A 14,829-nucleotide genomic window follows, 5' to 3' on the forward strand; every position below is an offset into this window, starting at 1 on the left:
TAACGAATGGCAGCTGTTATCTTTCTAGTTATTCCCCTTCACTTGACTTAAATACCTTAAAATAGGCATAGCTAATTGCATTTTATTGTCTGTTTCAAATGATATGACTTTAATGTATGACCTTGCGTGTTTCCAGATTAGAGAAGACACATACTATGTTAGTACATAATGTGGTCATACATAGGTAGCTATACTTATAGAACTATTCGTGTATTGAAGAACTCAACATTTTAAATTGGAACTACACAACCAGTTTTAGCGATTATGACATTTTTTAATAATATTACAGTTAATATAGGTCCTCAAGATACAGGCACCGCCTAGTTTGAGGACCACAGAACTGATAAAAATGACTCTTGTATAGTAGTTAAAGCTTACCGTTGTATTAATCTACTCCATTACATTAAGTGATTTGTGAATGTAAATATGGATCAATAAACGAATTAATTTTAATTTTGAATAATTTTGGAGCCACTTTATGGTGACCTTCCGAAACGAGCAACTGTCGCGGGCCGGGGCGACCAGCGACTCGCGACAGACGAGACCGGCCAAGGAGTCAGTCATCAAAATATGGTAATTTATGGCGCCGTTTCCGAGACGAGACGAGAAACATCAGCTCACTCATTTACATTCTGCTACTAATGAGTTATTGACCATGCGCGACAGTCAATAGGCGCAGACCGCTCGATAACCAAGTACCTGTATCAGGAGGGAACCTTTATGATGACAATGCAAGACAAACCTTGCAGGTAAAGGGTATTTCACCTCGCAGACGACACTGATTGCGAAATGTGCAAACACAGACGGATTGCCCAACGTCACTAGCTGATTGATAACAGATAACAGCCATCATATCTGCATTATCTTATTTAACTGTTATTTTTGAGGCATGAGGCGTTTAATGTTTAATAGTGATAGCATTGTTTGTTCTTTCAATTGATAATATGCAACCACTGTTTGTACTTATATTTCGCTATGTTGCAATATCATTTTGGATTCATTGCTATCAAAATTATGTGAGGCGTTCGCTAAAATAGCATTTGGTGGTTCATTGGGACCACTACATTAAATTATCGTCAAGGGTCGACCTTATAATAGTCCCATAATGGACCATTATATGGTCGATAGCCTTGACGATAACTTAATGTTAAGTGATCCCTTAGCATTTACCGGGTTTTATCGATATTCTTATATCATTAGAGATTTATATCTCTAATACCAATATTACAGTATGTATCTATATTACTTGTCTTATTCCAGTTAAAGTAACCTTTGAGAATCGTAATGGCCGGTAACGAAGTGAAATAAAATAAAGCTGACCTTATCAAAGTCACGGTCAAGGTGACTATCGTGACGATTCCTAATATTACAGTCATAAATTATGTTAATAATTTATAATTTAAAACCAATTTGATTTTAGGCTATCGTTATTAAAGACGTTTAAGGTGTAATTTAAAATTAATCTTAAATTACATTATATTTTCTTAGGTGTAAAGAAGAAATCGTATAAGATACTCATTAACATAAAGATTATAACAATATTTTAAATCTGAACGAACCCGTTTTTTGTTTTGTTTGGAAAGGATTATGTAAAAAGGTTGTCATAAACATTCATTCATTTCAATCCATAAATTCACAAGTAAAATATGAACGTCATTTAATTGTCAATCTGTAAAAAATATAAAATCATTTAATTTTTTATATAAAATTATATTTACATACATTTATAATAAACACTAATGGTCAAGAAGTTCGGTGTTGGCGGAAAAACTAGTATACAAGCAGACGTCATCGTCCTAGGATGTACTCTCCCAGGCATTGTAGCAGCGCACAAACTGAAGAGCAAGTTTGGAGACTCCATGGATATCATGGTCATAGATCTGCCAGGACCTGACTCCAAGCCCGTGTCTAAATGCAACGTCGCCTTCACAAACATGATGGACTCAGACTACGACAACGAGGATTCATCGTACGACTTAACAGCCAGGCAGCTACTAGACAACGTCGCCAGATTTTACCTTATCAAGTACGCCAAAGAGTTCAAATTACCCCTGCCCGACTGCATCATCTATCCCGACTTGGCCGAAGAAAACTCAGAACTAATGGCACACAGCGGATACCTAATGCGATCACATCATGCAGCTGACGTGATACCAGAAGAGCCTGGGGAAGAAGTACCGCTCCAGAAGCTCTTCCAATACCCTGACGGTAATACAGTAGAATTTTTAAATAACGTACATGATTTTGAATACCTCAGCTTCTTAGAGAAGTTTGAATTAAATCAGTACCAAACATTCTTAGATAGATGTATGACCGATCTTTTCCAAACTAGCAGAGTAAATATAGAGGAAGAAAGAAAAACATTGCTGTACTACGATAGGACTACCATGGAGAAAAATATCTGCGAGACGCTCCTCTTCTCAAATACGAGGGAAATTATGAGGATTATAGTTAGATTAGTCTGTGGTGCTCCGGCCAACAGCGTATCCCTCCTCTTCTATCTGCATCAATGTTACAGGACAAGCAGTGCCAAGAACCATCTCGGTGGTTTAAACACAAGGTTTCGGGAAAAGCTTCTAGGGCAATGTAGGAAACGGCTTTCTTCCAAACTTAACCAAAGTATAGCTGATATAACATTGCAATCTATGTCTATAAAGGGGATCCGCACATACGCTGAGCAAGTCATCCTTGAAACGATAAAGGGTGAGACTACTTACGTGTGCAACTTGTTAGCGATGGCTCTGAGACCAGAGCAGCTTCACAACATACAAGTAGAAGATCGGCTGCTGTCAGAAGAATTCGCAAGAATAACCAAAGAAATGAAACCTGGGTATGCAAAAAAGTTTAATATTCTATACAGGGAAAACTTTTGGACTAGACTAGGATACAGCGGAGATATATTTAGTATGCGTGGTCCAATAATTTGGGCGATGCAGAAACCAAAACTGTCCACTACAGGAAGTTTGGAGAAATATTCAGGGTTGATTGGTTATCTGATGGTACGCGACGATGGCCAGGATTCTAAAGAAGCTGTCATAGAGCAGCTAGTAAATATGTTTGGCCCAGAAGCGGCGTTTCCTGCGAGTTACCGAGAGACACCTGTAGCCGATGTGTATGTTCCACGCTGTGGGGATTACGTTGCTCTAAGAGAACTAACAACTGTAGGGAGCCCAAAATTTTTAGAATGGGCAGCTCTTGATATATTCGCTGACGGTGACGTGGCAGCCGCGTTGGAAGCCGGCCATTCTGCTTACTTACACTTGTTGGGGTGTTTGCGACCTCAAGCTCAGACGTACGACGACATCATTGCGACCGATTGGCCAATATTTATCAGCGAAAGTCCATTGCAGAGGTGGATCTCGCAGATCAACGTAATCACCGGCATCAAAATAACCGCGGTCACTACCGCCGTGTTGATCGGCGTCTCACTTCTACGCTACATGAAGAATCGAATATGATTTTTTAAGAGTTGTAAGCATTTTGTATTTAAATAAATGAGATGTTATACGATCAGGGAGATTTTAATTCATAAAATTAAAATGTTAAAATATGGAGATAAATGTAAATATCACGCGGCCGTTCCGATATTTTGACATTACTTGTATGGGGCTAATTTACCACTATAAAAATCAAACAGAATATACAATTGGAAACGACTGTTAACTTATAATAATTATCTATTGACAAATATACCTATTTCGAAACACACAGGACACGAGTGTCCAATAAAGAAATAATTTAGTTACCCGACTTCCTTAATTACAGTCACTATACTGTCGTACAATAAGAATATAAATTAGAATGCATGATACATCTTCAAATGCTAATAAATATCCTTAGCTGATTGGTACTTGGCTTCAAGGATATTGTTTCCAATAGTTTAGTCTAAGAATTCTATGATTTTTATTCTGATAAACTTCACTTGGACATTGAGCCCAGACTTCACCAAGCGAGAAGTTTTAAAACAACAAATTGATAGAATTTCTCCGTTCAGGGATACTTTTAAATTGGCAGAGACAAGATTTTTGAAAAAAAGTTCTCAGCTCCGCGTAAATTCTATCTATTTGAAACTACTTATTGTGTAAGGACGTCCTACGAATATATTATTCATGCTGCGTCCCTACCTGCCCGTGGACTATATTAGGGACTGACCTTCTGACAATCGACAAGGGCAGGGTCAGACAACCGGGTCAAGTGCGACCATGGTGTGAGTCAGTGACGACCATCAGTCTGGCTTGTAGAATCAGTAAGTGTGTTTATTGGATTATGTAATTTCTGTAGTAGTGGGATAAATTAGGTCAAAATATGTATAATTATTTTGTTTATTGAGTGCCTGTGGAGATAAGCATTACCATTGACTGTCAGATTAGTTGCTATTCGTAATATTGTAGGCGCTTCCCGTTTTGCGATTTGTTACTGTAGCTAGTAGACTAATATACTGTCTTACTCACCTATGTTAATGTTGCCTTATAATACAGGGGATGAAAAAATATTTATTTATGATAATAAAAAATAAAATAAAACCGTTTAAAAATTTAAAATTTAATTTACAATTTCCAAGTGCGCGCCTGATAAAATTGTGACATACATTTGTCGATGAGACTTACTGAACAAAAATTTTAGGCAGTCAAATATGGAGGTTTGTCGAGTATCCTGTGGAAACCGTTGGTGAATTGGGAGAGCAGAGACCTTTTCGACAAAAACTAATGTACTAAAACCAATACATGTTTATTATGTTACCCTTTCAAACAAATCTTTTACCAGGATTGGTACCTACATTAGACTCTTGTTTCTCATAAAAATTGAAGTCAGTACCTAAAGTACATAAATTAAAATGAAATTAGTGATAATTCAATTCATCGATTTTTACGATTGCTAAAAACATTTATTACCTACTTATAACTTTTTTTTTCAATCAATTACCAACCTTAAAGTACAGGAAGTACTTCCGAGAAAAAACAAAATGGCGGACTCGGAAGAGGAAAAGTTTTGTTTTTATTTATTAGATACGCTTCGGCGATTGCTAAATACGACAAATATCTGTCTTTATAGATGAAAATGTCCATTTAATGTTTTCCTAAATTAATAAACCATTCTACATAAAAACCTCAAACTACGTAACCGATAGGTAATTTAATGGTTAGAGAAGAAAGTATATAGGTATAGGCTTCAGCAATAAGATGTCTTTAATTGATCTCCACCTAGTCATAGCATGCTTGATGAGTGGCCGTGAAAATACAATGTTGTGTGAAATCGGGACTGTGTACTACATTGCCTGAGACATTTTTCCTAAATCGATGGTGACATGTTAAATGTATTTACGGGTTTTTTCACATTGATATATCTACACTAAAGAGAGTTTAAAGTAAAGGTAGTCTTAAGGTTTCTTTTACTCTCTTCCGTGTATGGCCAGCATGACTTAGCTATTGTGCCATGGCCAACCCACAACCTACTTCTCGTCCTCGATCACCCACGTCAACTCGTGACTACTCCCAATCAACTACATATTTCATCCATCTCATACAAAATGGACGCAAAATAAACTAAATTAAATTAATGGCGACATTCCGTCACGTAACTCTTCAAAAGACCACTATAACTTGGCCCCTGATGGCGGCGCCACTGTCTTCACAATTGGGAATATAAACGCTAGTTCAGTTTTTTCCTATGGGTCAAGATATAGTAGTGTATCATATTTGATTCAGTAGGTCAGAATAAGCACGCGATCCACAATAGGCCAGGCATAACAATTAGACATACTGACCCAGGTTGCGCAAATACTTTCCTTTCGACAGAACCAAATTGATCATATTGTATAACAATTAAATATGGCGTACTTTATACATAATCATGTGTTGTGGTTGTGTGAGCTTGGTTTCTTTTGTTAACTTCGTTTTGCTAAGTCTTCTTTATCGCTAGAAAATTATCGAGAAAAAAAACGTGAACAGAGAAAGAGTCACTGCGGCCCTGGTACATAAAAGGCCTACGATGGAACACGACGATTTTTAGTCAGTAAGAGTCTGACACTCCCCCGCCGCTGCTAGGGGTCATTTGATGATTTTTGACGTCGTTAAAAAAGGCCTTCCGCCAATCCCCAAATAAAAACTCCTCAACAGAACGACTTGTAAACCGTGGATCATTTGTCCACAACCTGACAACAATAAAGGAAGCTGCTGTGACCATGAACATGATCTATTTACAGCATCATCAGTAATTCTTCATACCTATAAAAACTAGCTGTTTTCCGGAGCGTCAGTCGCTTTTTGAGTAAAATATTTTATATCCAAGTTAAAAGTATTTTATCATCTTCCTCCTGCCCATTATTTGGATCTGCAGATTTATTGAAAGTTTCGGCTTACCACTTAACCTGAGAGAAGTAGGTATTCTTAATTACCTGCCCATCTACTAGGCTTAAAGCAGATCGAACCATCTCCATTCTAAATTACATCCAAAGTAGACAAAATGGTTGTGAATTAAAACGCGAAAGGACAAACAGACAGGCTTACTTTTCATATGAAACTGATAGTTCATTGACAGCCAGAACGCGTACTACAAAGGGTAGGCCTATATGTATGCAATAAGTATTATAAACATTGTTGTAACGATGCTGTAATGTCCAAGTATAGTTGCCAAGTGAATAATACGCATCCTTCCGGGTAACCTCTTTTATATGCAAAACGAATTCAATAGGCACAAATCTAACTATGATGTGTTTGTTAATAGAGTGTTGTGAAGAATATAGCAAATGCATATTTTATGCTAACCTATCTGCAAAACCTCGAAGCCTCGTAGCCCTTAAAAAAGTTGTAAATACATTCTTCATTTGGATGGAAGATAGACAAAGGATGCCAAACTCTATTCCTGTCTCACGGCTTATACATATGCCCAAATAAAAATATATCAGAAAAATATTTTTCAATCGTCCTAGTCCCTATTACTACTACTAAATATAATAGTTAATAATTCTGGGTAACTATCAGTTCCAATGACAATAGCCATAAGTATTACGGTTTTGCGTTTCAAGAACAGCGACAGCGCATACAACAGCAGAACGTATTATTACTACCTATGCGTACTATAAACACACAATTTCGAGACAAGCCAAGTATCATGCTTATATTTCAGGGAAACTGCGATGCGCGGGCGCCGCTGGTAACAATAGCAAACAAGCATGTTACAATCAACAACGCTTTGGAATGATAACATTATGTGACGTTGCGTAATGCTGTGCGTCAGTATAAACTGAGTCCTCAATGCGAATCCCCCAAAGATTTGTTAGCAGAGAAACAATTGATCTGTCCTTGGTCGAATAGAAAGCTGTTTTTCACGGAAACTTTCCGTAAAGGCCATAAAGGCAGTCTTTCCGACGGAAAGACTGCCTTTATCTAAATTTTTCAAGTCAGTTTCCTGGACAAGTCATAGGTAGGTACTTAAGGGATCTAGATCCTACCTCTCTATGGTCAGTCTTGAAAAGCAACCTTTTAAGGCTCCTGCGTACCAGTGTTTTACACGGAAAGATTGCCCATATCTTACTTCTTCAGATCAGTTATCTGAGCAATCTATTACTACACTATATTCCATCTCTCTATGGTCAAATAAGGTCAGTCCTGAAACATTTAAAGACTCATCAAGTGACTCAATTAACTATGGTCAGGTATCATTGGACCATCATTAAATTTACACTCATTAGACACGCCATTTTTTGTCCCTTTAAAAAAATCTGGCCGGCATTTTTGCCACGTGACTGCGCCTAACCTGATTACAGTGATGATCGAGTTTTGCAGCTGTTATTCAATTCATTGTTACGAATAGTTAATTAACTTGCTACTACTGTAGTAACGTGAGTGCCCGAGAATACATATATTATTATTGTTTACCATGGAGTCTTCAGAAGATCGATTTTTTTTTTTGTAAAAAAACAGCATCCTTTTACTCGTTGACTTTCTATGTGCTTTATGAATATTGGATGTAAAAATACCGTTAGATCTTTTTCCTAAGGCTTCTCAGGAAATGTTCCCAGACTATGGTTGTCTGGCAAATGGCCCAATCGCTTAGGTATAGGGCCTCCAGACAGCCAAATATTGTTCATCATTGGATTTGGTACATCTGTGCCTAGCAGAAGACATACCTGACTGACTGCTATTTACTTATTGCAGTTATATAAAACGCTAACTGTAAAATATTAAGTAATCCCCATCATAAGGATGTCAGCTATAAAATTATGCTACGCTATGATACAAGAGTTATCTCAATTTCCCCATAAAGCATAGTTTTTACAACGGGAAGTACGGCCTTCATACCGGAACCGGAATATTGCAATAGCAATGCTTGTTAGTAACTAACGATGGGTACAATTATTTTACGTTGCTCAGCATGTTTCAAAGACCTAAAAATGCTACAAACTAAGAATATTAAAATTGGTTCTACTTTTGCCAGTCTAAATAAACACCTTTTTTTAGTCTCGGTTGAAAGACAAAAAGTACGGGGCATCTACACATAATGATGAAAAAATCTACAACATCGAGTGTGCTTGCTTTCAGAATTCATGTTAGATACTTGCTTCAATCTTCAAAATCGATCCAAATATATTGTAACCCCAGATAGTAAAATAGCCACATACCTATCCGACTGTTCAGAACTGTTCAGTATGTACCTAATATTTGTCTGCAGGAGGAGAGTAAGAAGAGCATGGATCTTCTGAACTATCTGTCTCTTAAATATGGTCTAGATGCGTGAGGACGTGCGCCTCATACACCTATCTGTGGTCGTAGATGTGTCGTTGATAACAAGACATGAGTTTAAGTAAATGATTTCTGGTGATATCGGTTAGCATTCAGTTATAATATAACCCAATTCCATAATGCGGCATCACAGTGTGGTATAATGGGTACCTTACACCATAGAAATAATACCTTTTCTCCAAGCACGCACAAAGTACTGGCATTCATGAAAAGAGATGTGCTGGTAAAAACCTTATCATAACCACTATTTTGTAACAGGAAAATCATTGACCACCATGGAAGGTGTAACATGCTTACGAAGAGGTAAAAGGTTACGGTCAGTTGACCCTGAACACGGCTGGTATTACCTATTGTCATGTGGACGTGAATGAACGGTGGCTGATCTAGAAAATTCTATCGACATGTCCTTACGTCGTTGTTACGGGGGCACAAGTATATGTATATGGGAGCATAAGTAGTATGCCTACGCTTCTTCCCTGAATTAAATCTTTTCAAGAGAGCTCTAAGGACAGAAGTTGATTTAGAAAATTCTATACGAAATAACTACGCCATTTCTTCGAATTCATCATCATCAGCCTATCGCAGTCCACTGCTGGACATAGGCCTCTCCAAGTGCACGCCACTGAGATCGATTTTCGGCTACTCGCATCCAGCTCCTGCCAGCCGTCTTGCGCAAGTCATCACTCCACCGTGCCTGAGGACGTCCTACACTACGCTTGCCGAGGCGTGGTCTCCACTCTAGAACTCGTTTACCCCAACGGTTATCGGTTCTTCGGCTAATATGGCCAGCCCACTGCCACTTCAGCTTGCTGATTCGGTGGGCTATGTCGATGACCTTGGTTCTCTGACGATTCTTCTGACGATTCCGACGATTCTGACGATTCGATTTCTTCGAATTAACTCCTGGCAAAAAGAACTCACTTTACTATCGAAACTTACTACGTAGTAACCATTTGGTAAGTATCTTTATCTACATACGACTTACTTATATGGTTACAACAAGACTATTTTAATATCTATAGATATGGTAATGTACTCCAAAACATAACAAACACTGTGCTAATTACTGCGTTCTATTAACTTTTATAGTCGCCGCAGTTGACAAAAAGCGATCATCAAATAAAAACGTTACCTTGTAACGACCATGGTTTTTACAGAAATAGTTCTGTGGTGTCCAATCAAGTGAAGCTATGGGACTAGAAGACAATACGGTTGTTTGTCTACTTGCATGGCTTTTGTTTGAAAGAATAACAGCAAACTTGTGGGTCTCAAAATAATTCTTGTTGTTGGATAGAATGTTCAAAAGAATGTTAATGGGTTTCCATAACATAAATGTTTTATAAGGTGGTGAAATGATGTCTTAGTATAAACAGCACTGCATCATGTGTGTGTTTCTTAAAAATTATGCGTCTAAAAGACCTTGTGACATTGTGACCCCGTGAAATGGACTAGCTTGTTTCTTCAGAGTTTGTTCAGAACCGCTTGCCAGTCCTTGCCAACATAACTATATAGAAGAACCTAGTTATATTCCCCGCTGATTGAATAACATCCGAAGTAGAATTGCTCTTATTAGCTATACCTACAACTTTCTTATAAGGTTGTCCTGCTCCACATAAGTGTGTCAAAATCTCATAAAGCCAAAGTGACGGAACATTACCAAATTCATTAACGGGCAACGGGGGCGTCGAAAAACGAAATTTAGCCTCACCATAGAGTATAGACCAACGGTCTTGGGTCAAATGTGACTACCCTAATGTGGTACTGTCATCTTCGTAGAGGACATACATGCTGCTGTTAATGCTCTTGGATTTTATGGTACCAAGGGCGGATCCAGCTTCGGCGCCAGGGGGGGGTCACACAGTCGTGGTCAAGTCACAAAAAATATTATATTGTAGCGTATACTTCTTTTAATATTAAAAGTAGTAGTATAAATACAATAAGCGTGATCGTAGCGAGCTCGAAATTTTTACGAATGTTAAGAAAAGTGTTTTCATGTAGAAAATGGCACGAGCAGAGTGAGCGCAATTTCTCGTGTTTATACTACACAGACGTGCCAAACAAAAAAGCGCGAGCGAAGCGAGCGCGAAAATTTTTGTTCAGGTCGAGGACTACGGTTAAGAAAGTGTTTTTATGTAGAAAATGGCCCGAGCTGAGTAAACGCGATTTCTTGGACATGACAGATGTGAAATCGAAAAAAGCGCGAGCGAAGCGAGCGCGAAAATTTTTATTCAGTTCGAGGGCTAAAAGTAGATGAAAACGCTTTCTTGCTGTATAACAAATATACAGCACAAATACAAAAAAGCGCGATCATAGCAACCGCGAGAAATTTTTCAGGTTAAAGATTAGTCGTTTAGACGTTTGAAAAGTATTGTGTACGCAGAAAAGGGCGCGTACGTTTTTTATTGCAACAACAGTAAAACATTTTCTGTGAAAACTTCAATTGTCTTACTATTGGTAAGGGTTCATGAGATCAGGGCCGTCTCTAGCTCATGTAGCACCTATGTATCTATTGAAAGATTTTGAGTAATACATATTGATCGAAGTACTTTACAAGGACTATAAATAAGAACGTTCGAACGAAAGTCACTTTTTTGGTAGGTAAAGGACTTAAAAAAATGTTTCCAAATCATTGTAGACTGTTGGCCAGATTTAAGTTATGAAAGTCGAGACGTCGCAAATTTTTTAATTTTGGGACACAAGAAGTTCATAAGTTTTAAAGAGCGCTGTATAGTAACAAGTAGTCGGAAGCGCAAACTGTTTTGTTTTTGAGGACTCCATAATTTTTTTTTTGCTATATTTGACTTATGAAGTCCTCAAGGTAAGGCATATATAATATTGCGCGAGCGAAGCGAGCGCGAAATTTTTTGAGCCTACGTCACAAAAGCACCTGATTAAGTACATTGTAAAGCAACAAGTAGTCGCGAGCGCAGCGAGCGTGAACTTTTTTAAATTATTTGTTTGAAGACTCACAAATCAGACTGGGAATTACGTACAAATAAAAAGGAACCGTGATTAGTGCCATTTGTGTTCGTTGATTCGGTTTAATAAAAATAATAAACAATCAGAAATACAGCACAGACAGTCATTTACTATACGAGCTAGATATTTTTCACTTAGTTGGAGGATGTTAAAAGTTAAAAATAATCAAAATGATCAATCCAACAAAGCGAAGGCGACTTTTTTGTCAGTATCATGATACAATGTGGAACTTATTTATCGAACGGGTTTAATTTCTTCGAAATTTCCTGGTGGTGAGGCGTCCCGCGTCGCCCCTGATATCGAGGCGCCCGGGTTATTCGCACACCCTGCACCATAGGTTAAGACGGCCCTGCATGAGATACAGCATGTAATGTAGACAACCCGGACAGCGGATTCTTAGTAACACGGTCCCGTTTCCTCATTTTGGGTACGGATAAAGAGTAAATAAAGAATAGAGAGCGAGCGTTACGAGCACGAATTCTTCAGCAAAACTACTCTACCTGTAACTATGTAGGCACCTATTCACTCGGAATTAAAATCTTTCTCCATCCATGCTCAATCCTTCTCCATGTGAGAGGAGGCCTGTGCCCAGCAGTGGGACGATAAAAAGGCTGTAACTGTAACTGTAAAAATTATCTGATAATAAAAACATAAAATATCGTGTTTAACCATTTCAATTAGTGGTCCTCTTAGGTCCTGAACCTGGTCCAGGGGGGGGTCATGACCTTGTGACCTACCCCCTGGATCCGCCGTTGTATGGTACCTACTATGGTAGTATGTATGCGTTCGTCAAATTAAGCAGTGGGGCCACAGGTGTAGGTAATAAAATACATAGGTACGTAGGAGGATACCTACGATGTTATATAGATAGATAGGTAGGTTCTAGGTAGAAACTAACTCACGTTATAGGTACCTACCAGTTGGGAACATACCGAGATTAACACGATACCTTCATTTTAGAAGTGATCAGTTGACATTTGTCTAAAGCAACATTTCGAAACCCAAAAGGTGGATTCGTGGTGATGTTACATTACTATTTGCTGTTTTAGTTTAACAAGCCCATGTTTTGATATTTCGCCTGCGTTTTATGCATAATTTTTCGGCCCGAGCTAATTACCACGTAGACGTAGCTGTGTGAGCTAGTGTATGTAGGGTAAATACGCTAAATGTCGGCCCCCTTAGCGATTTTCTGTCTGCGGTTCGCTATAGCACCGTCAGTTTCCAACGAAAAATAGTTTCTGATGCGGTTTTGGATAGTTTGATTAATCTATTTCATGTTTATAGGCATAAGATTTATATTTCTACGAAAAGAAAAAAGTAATAAGGCTTAGATGCGTCGAGAACAGAAAAACCCTAAAGTCGGCCATTCACGGCCCAAGGTCGGTCGCGTTTTTTCCAAATGTCGGCCGGGTATAGGGTGTTTTAAATTAAGGCAGCGACAAATATTATTTACTAATATAAAACTAAGTATACATTTGTAATTGTATTTGTTTAACAGTAAAATATTTTTTTGTTTCCCCTAAACAAATAAAGTCGTATTCACGACCAACCATTTATATTTTTCAAGCTAATAAGATCGGTTTTATAGATAGCAAGTCCCAAACCACAAAGCTACCATAAACATGCCTACAATACATTTAAACTTAACTTATTTACAATATAATAAATTATAATAAATCATTTTGAGAAAATGAAAAAAATATAAAAGTATTTTTTCATCAGCCTGTATAGTGGCGCTCGAGTTCGAGGCTGGTCGACATTACGATCTTTAATATTTCTAATGTCGGCCCCTATTTCTTGTACCTTATTTCTCGAGATCCGACTAATATTACCCCGGCCGTTATTTGGCTATTAAACGTAAAATAGATCTATTTGCCTATAAGCGTTGCAAATTCTCTTGTTAAGCCAACGGAATTAGTACAATAGGAATTTATAAAATAGACTGCATTTGCTTTAAGTCGGCCACGGCCGAGACTCCGGTTTTAAGTCAAAACTGTTGTCCTAATGGCGGCCTCCTATTTTTCCTTGCAAAATATACGCAAAACGCTGAAAAAACTATCTTAAAATATAGTAAAAATAACTTATTAGTGATAATCAAGCCTAAAACAAAAATAAATAAATGTTTTATCGTTCTAATATCAATCCCCAAAATGTGAGTATTCACTTCGAGTAAGCTACTTTACGTGCGAATTTGATGTTTCAACGGCGCAATCGCTACTGACGCTCAGTATGAGAACCGTAAGTGACAGAATCGGATAGTAACGATTTGTACGTATAGAGTATAAACCAAGGTTGCAATTCGAGGAGCAAAACTAACACTTAATTACCTTTTGAATGAATGCAAGCTGAAAATGTACAGACGGCCGAAGTTTGGGGGGAGGCCGACATTTGGCGTATTTACCCTACCTGTCTGGATATGATTAGACTTCGTTGGGGCAATTGTATGCCCTTAACACACCTACGTAAATAATAATGTTAGAGCTAATAACTAGGTCTTTTAAAACCTTTTTTTTCTTTACTTACATTAGTTCAGGGGCCCGATTCTCCTAAGTTAATAATGTCAAAATTGAATAGAAATCGAATCGCAATATGATCGTAATAGCAGTTTTAACCATATCGGGCATTCTGCTACTAATAAAAGACCAATCGTATTCGATTGACATTTGATTGGTGTGCGATTGGTCTGCTATTTTGGTGATTTTGGTCTATACGTTAGTTTGCTGTACAATCATTTTGCAATCGTAAATCATTTGCAGACAAAATGATTCATTATTGAATGACAGAAAAGGATAAAAACGTTTATTTCAAAGAAAAAATAGCGGAATGCCACATACACTTCAATCGTAATCGAGTCGGGATTGGATCTCAGTCGAATCCAGTCGAACGTGAATCGTATGTCGCGTGAATCGTAAAATCAGGAGAATCGGGCCCCTGATAGGAGTGCACTAAGTATCAATAAAAATGAATCGAGTTTAGTAAACCAACCGATAAAAATTATATCATTCATACAATACTACCGCGTGAGAAATGTAAACACGTTGTATTTCATGTCCAAACTTCATATTTTGTTATTATTATGTGTCAAAACGTTTAAAGCAAAATTTATGTG

The 14,829-nt window shown here is 37.8% G+C and overlaps 1 protein-coding gene across 1 annotated transcript; it reads left to right on the forward strand.

Moving 5' to 3' along the window:
* Nucleotides 1-1,599: 1,599 nt before the first annotated feature.
* On the forward strand, nucleotides 1,600-3,513 carry Shps (sheepish). The gene has a single exon (XM_021338927.3). It carries the CDS (start codon nucleotides 1,740-1,742, stop codon nucleotides 3,456-3,458), a length of 1,719 nt encoding a protein of 572 aa, XP_021194602.3. The 5' UTR covers nucleotides 1,600-1,739; the 3' UTR covers nucleotides 3,459-3,513.
* Nucleotides 3,514-14,829: the final 11,316 nt, after the last annotated feature.

Source organism: Helicoverpa armigera, chromosome 3, assembly GCF_030705265.1.
Source record: "Helicoverpa armigera isolate CAAS_96S chromosome 3, ASM3070526v1, whole genome shotgun sequence".
NCBI classification, from domain to species: Eukaryota; Metazoa; Arthropoda; class Insecta; order Lepidoptera; family Noctuidae; genus Helicoverpa; species Helicoverpa armigera.

Excerpts from the sequence above, each read along its gene's own strand:
- Shps (XM_021338927.3), top strand. The coding sequence starts at position 1,740 with ATGGTCAAGAAGTTCGGTGTTGGCGGAAAAACTAGTATACAAGCAGAC.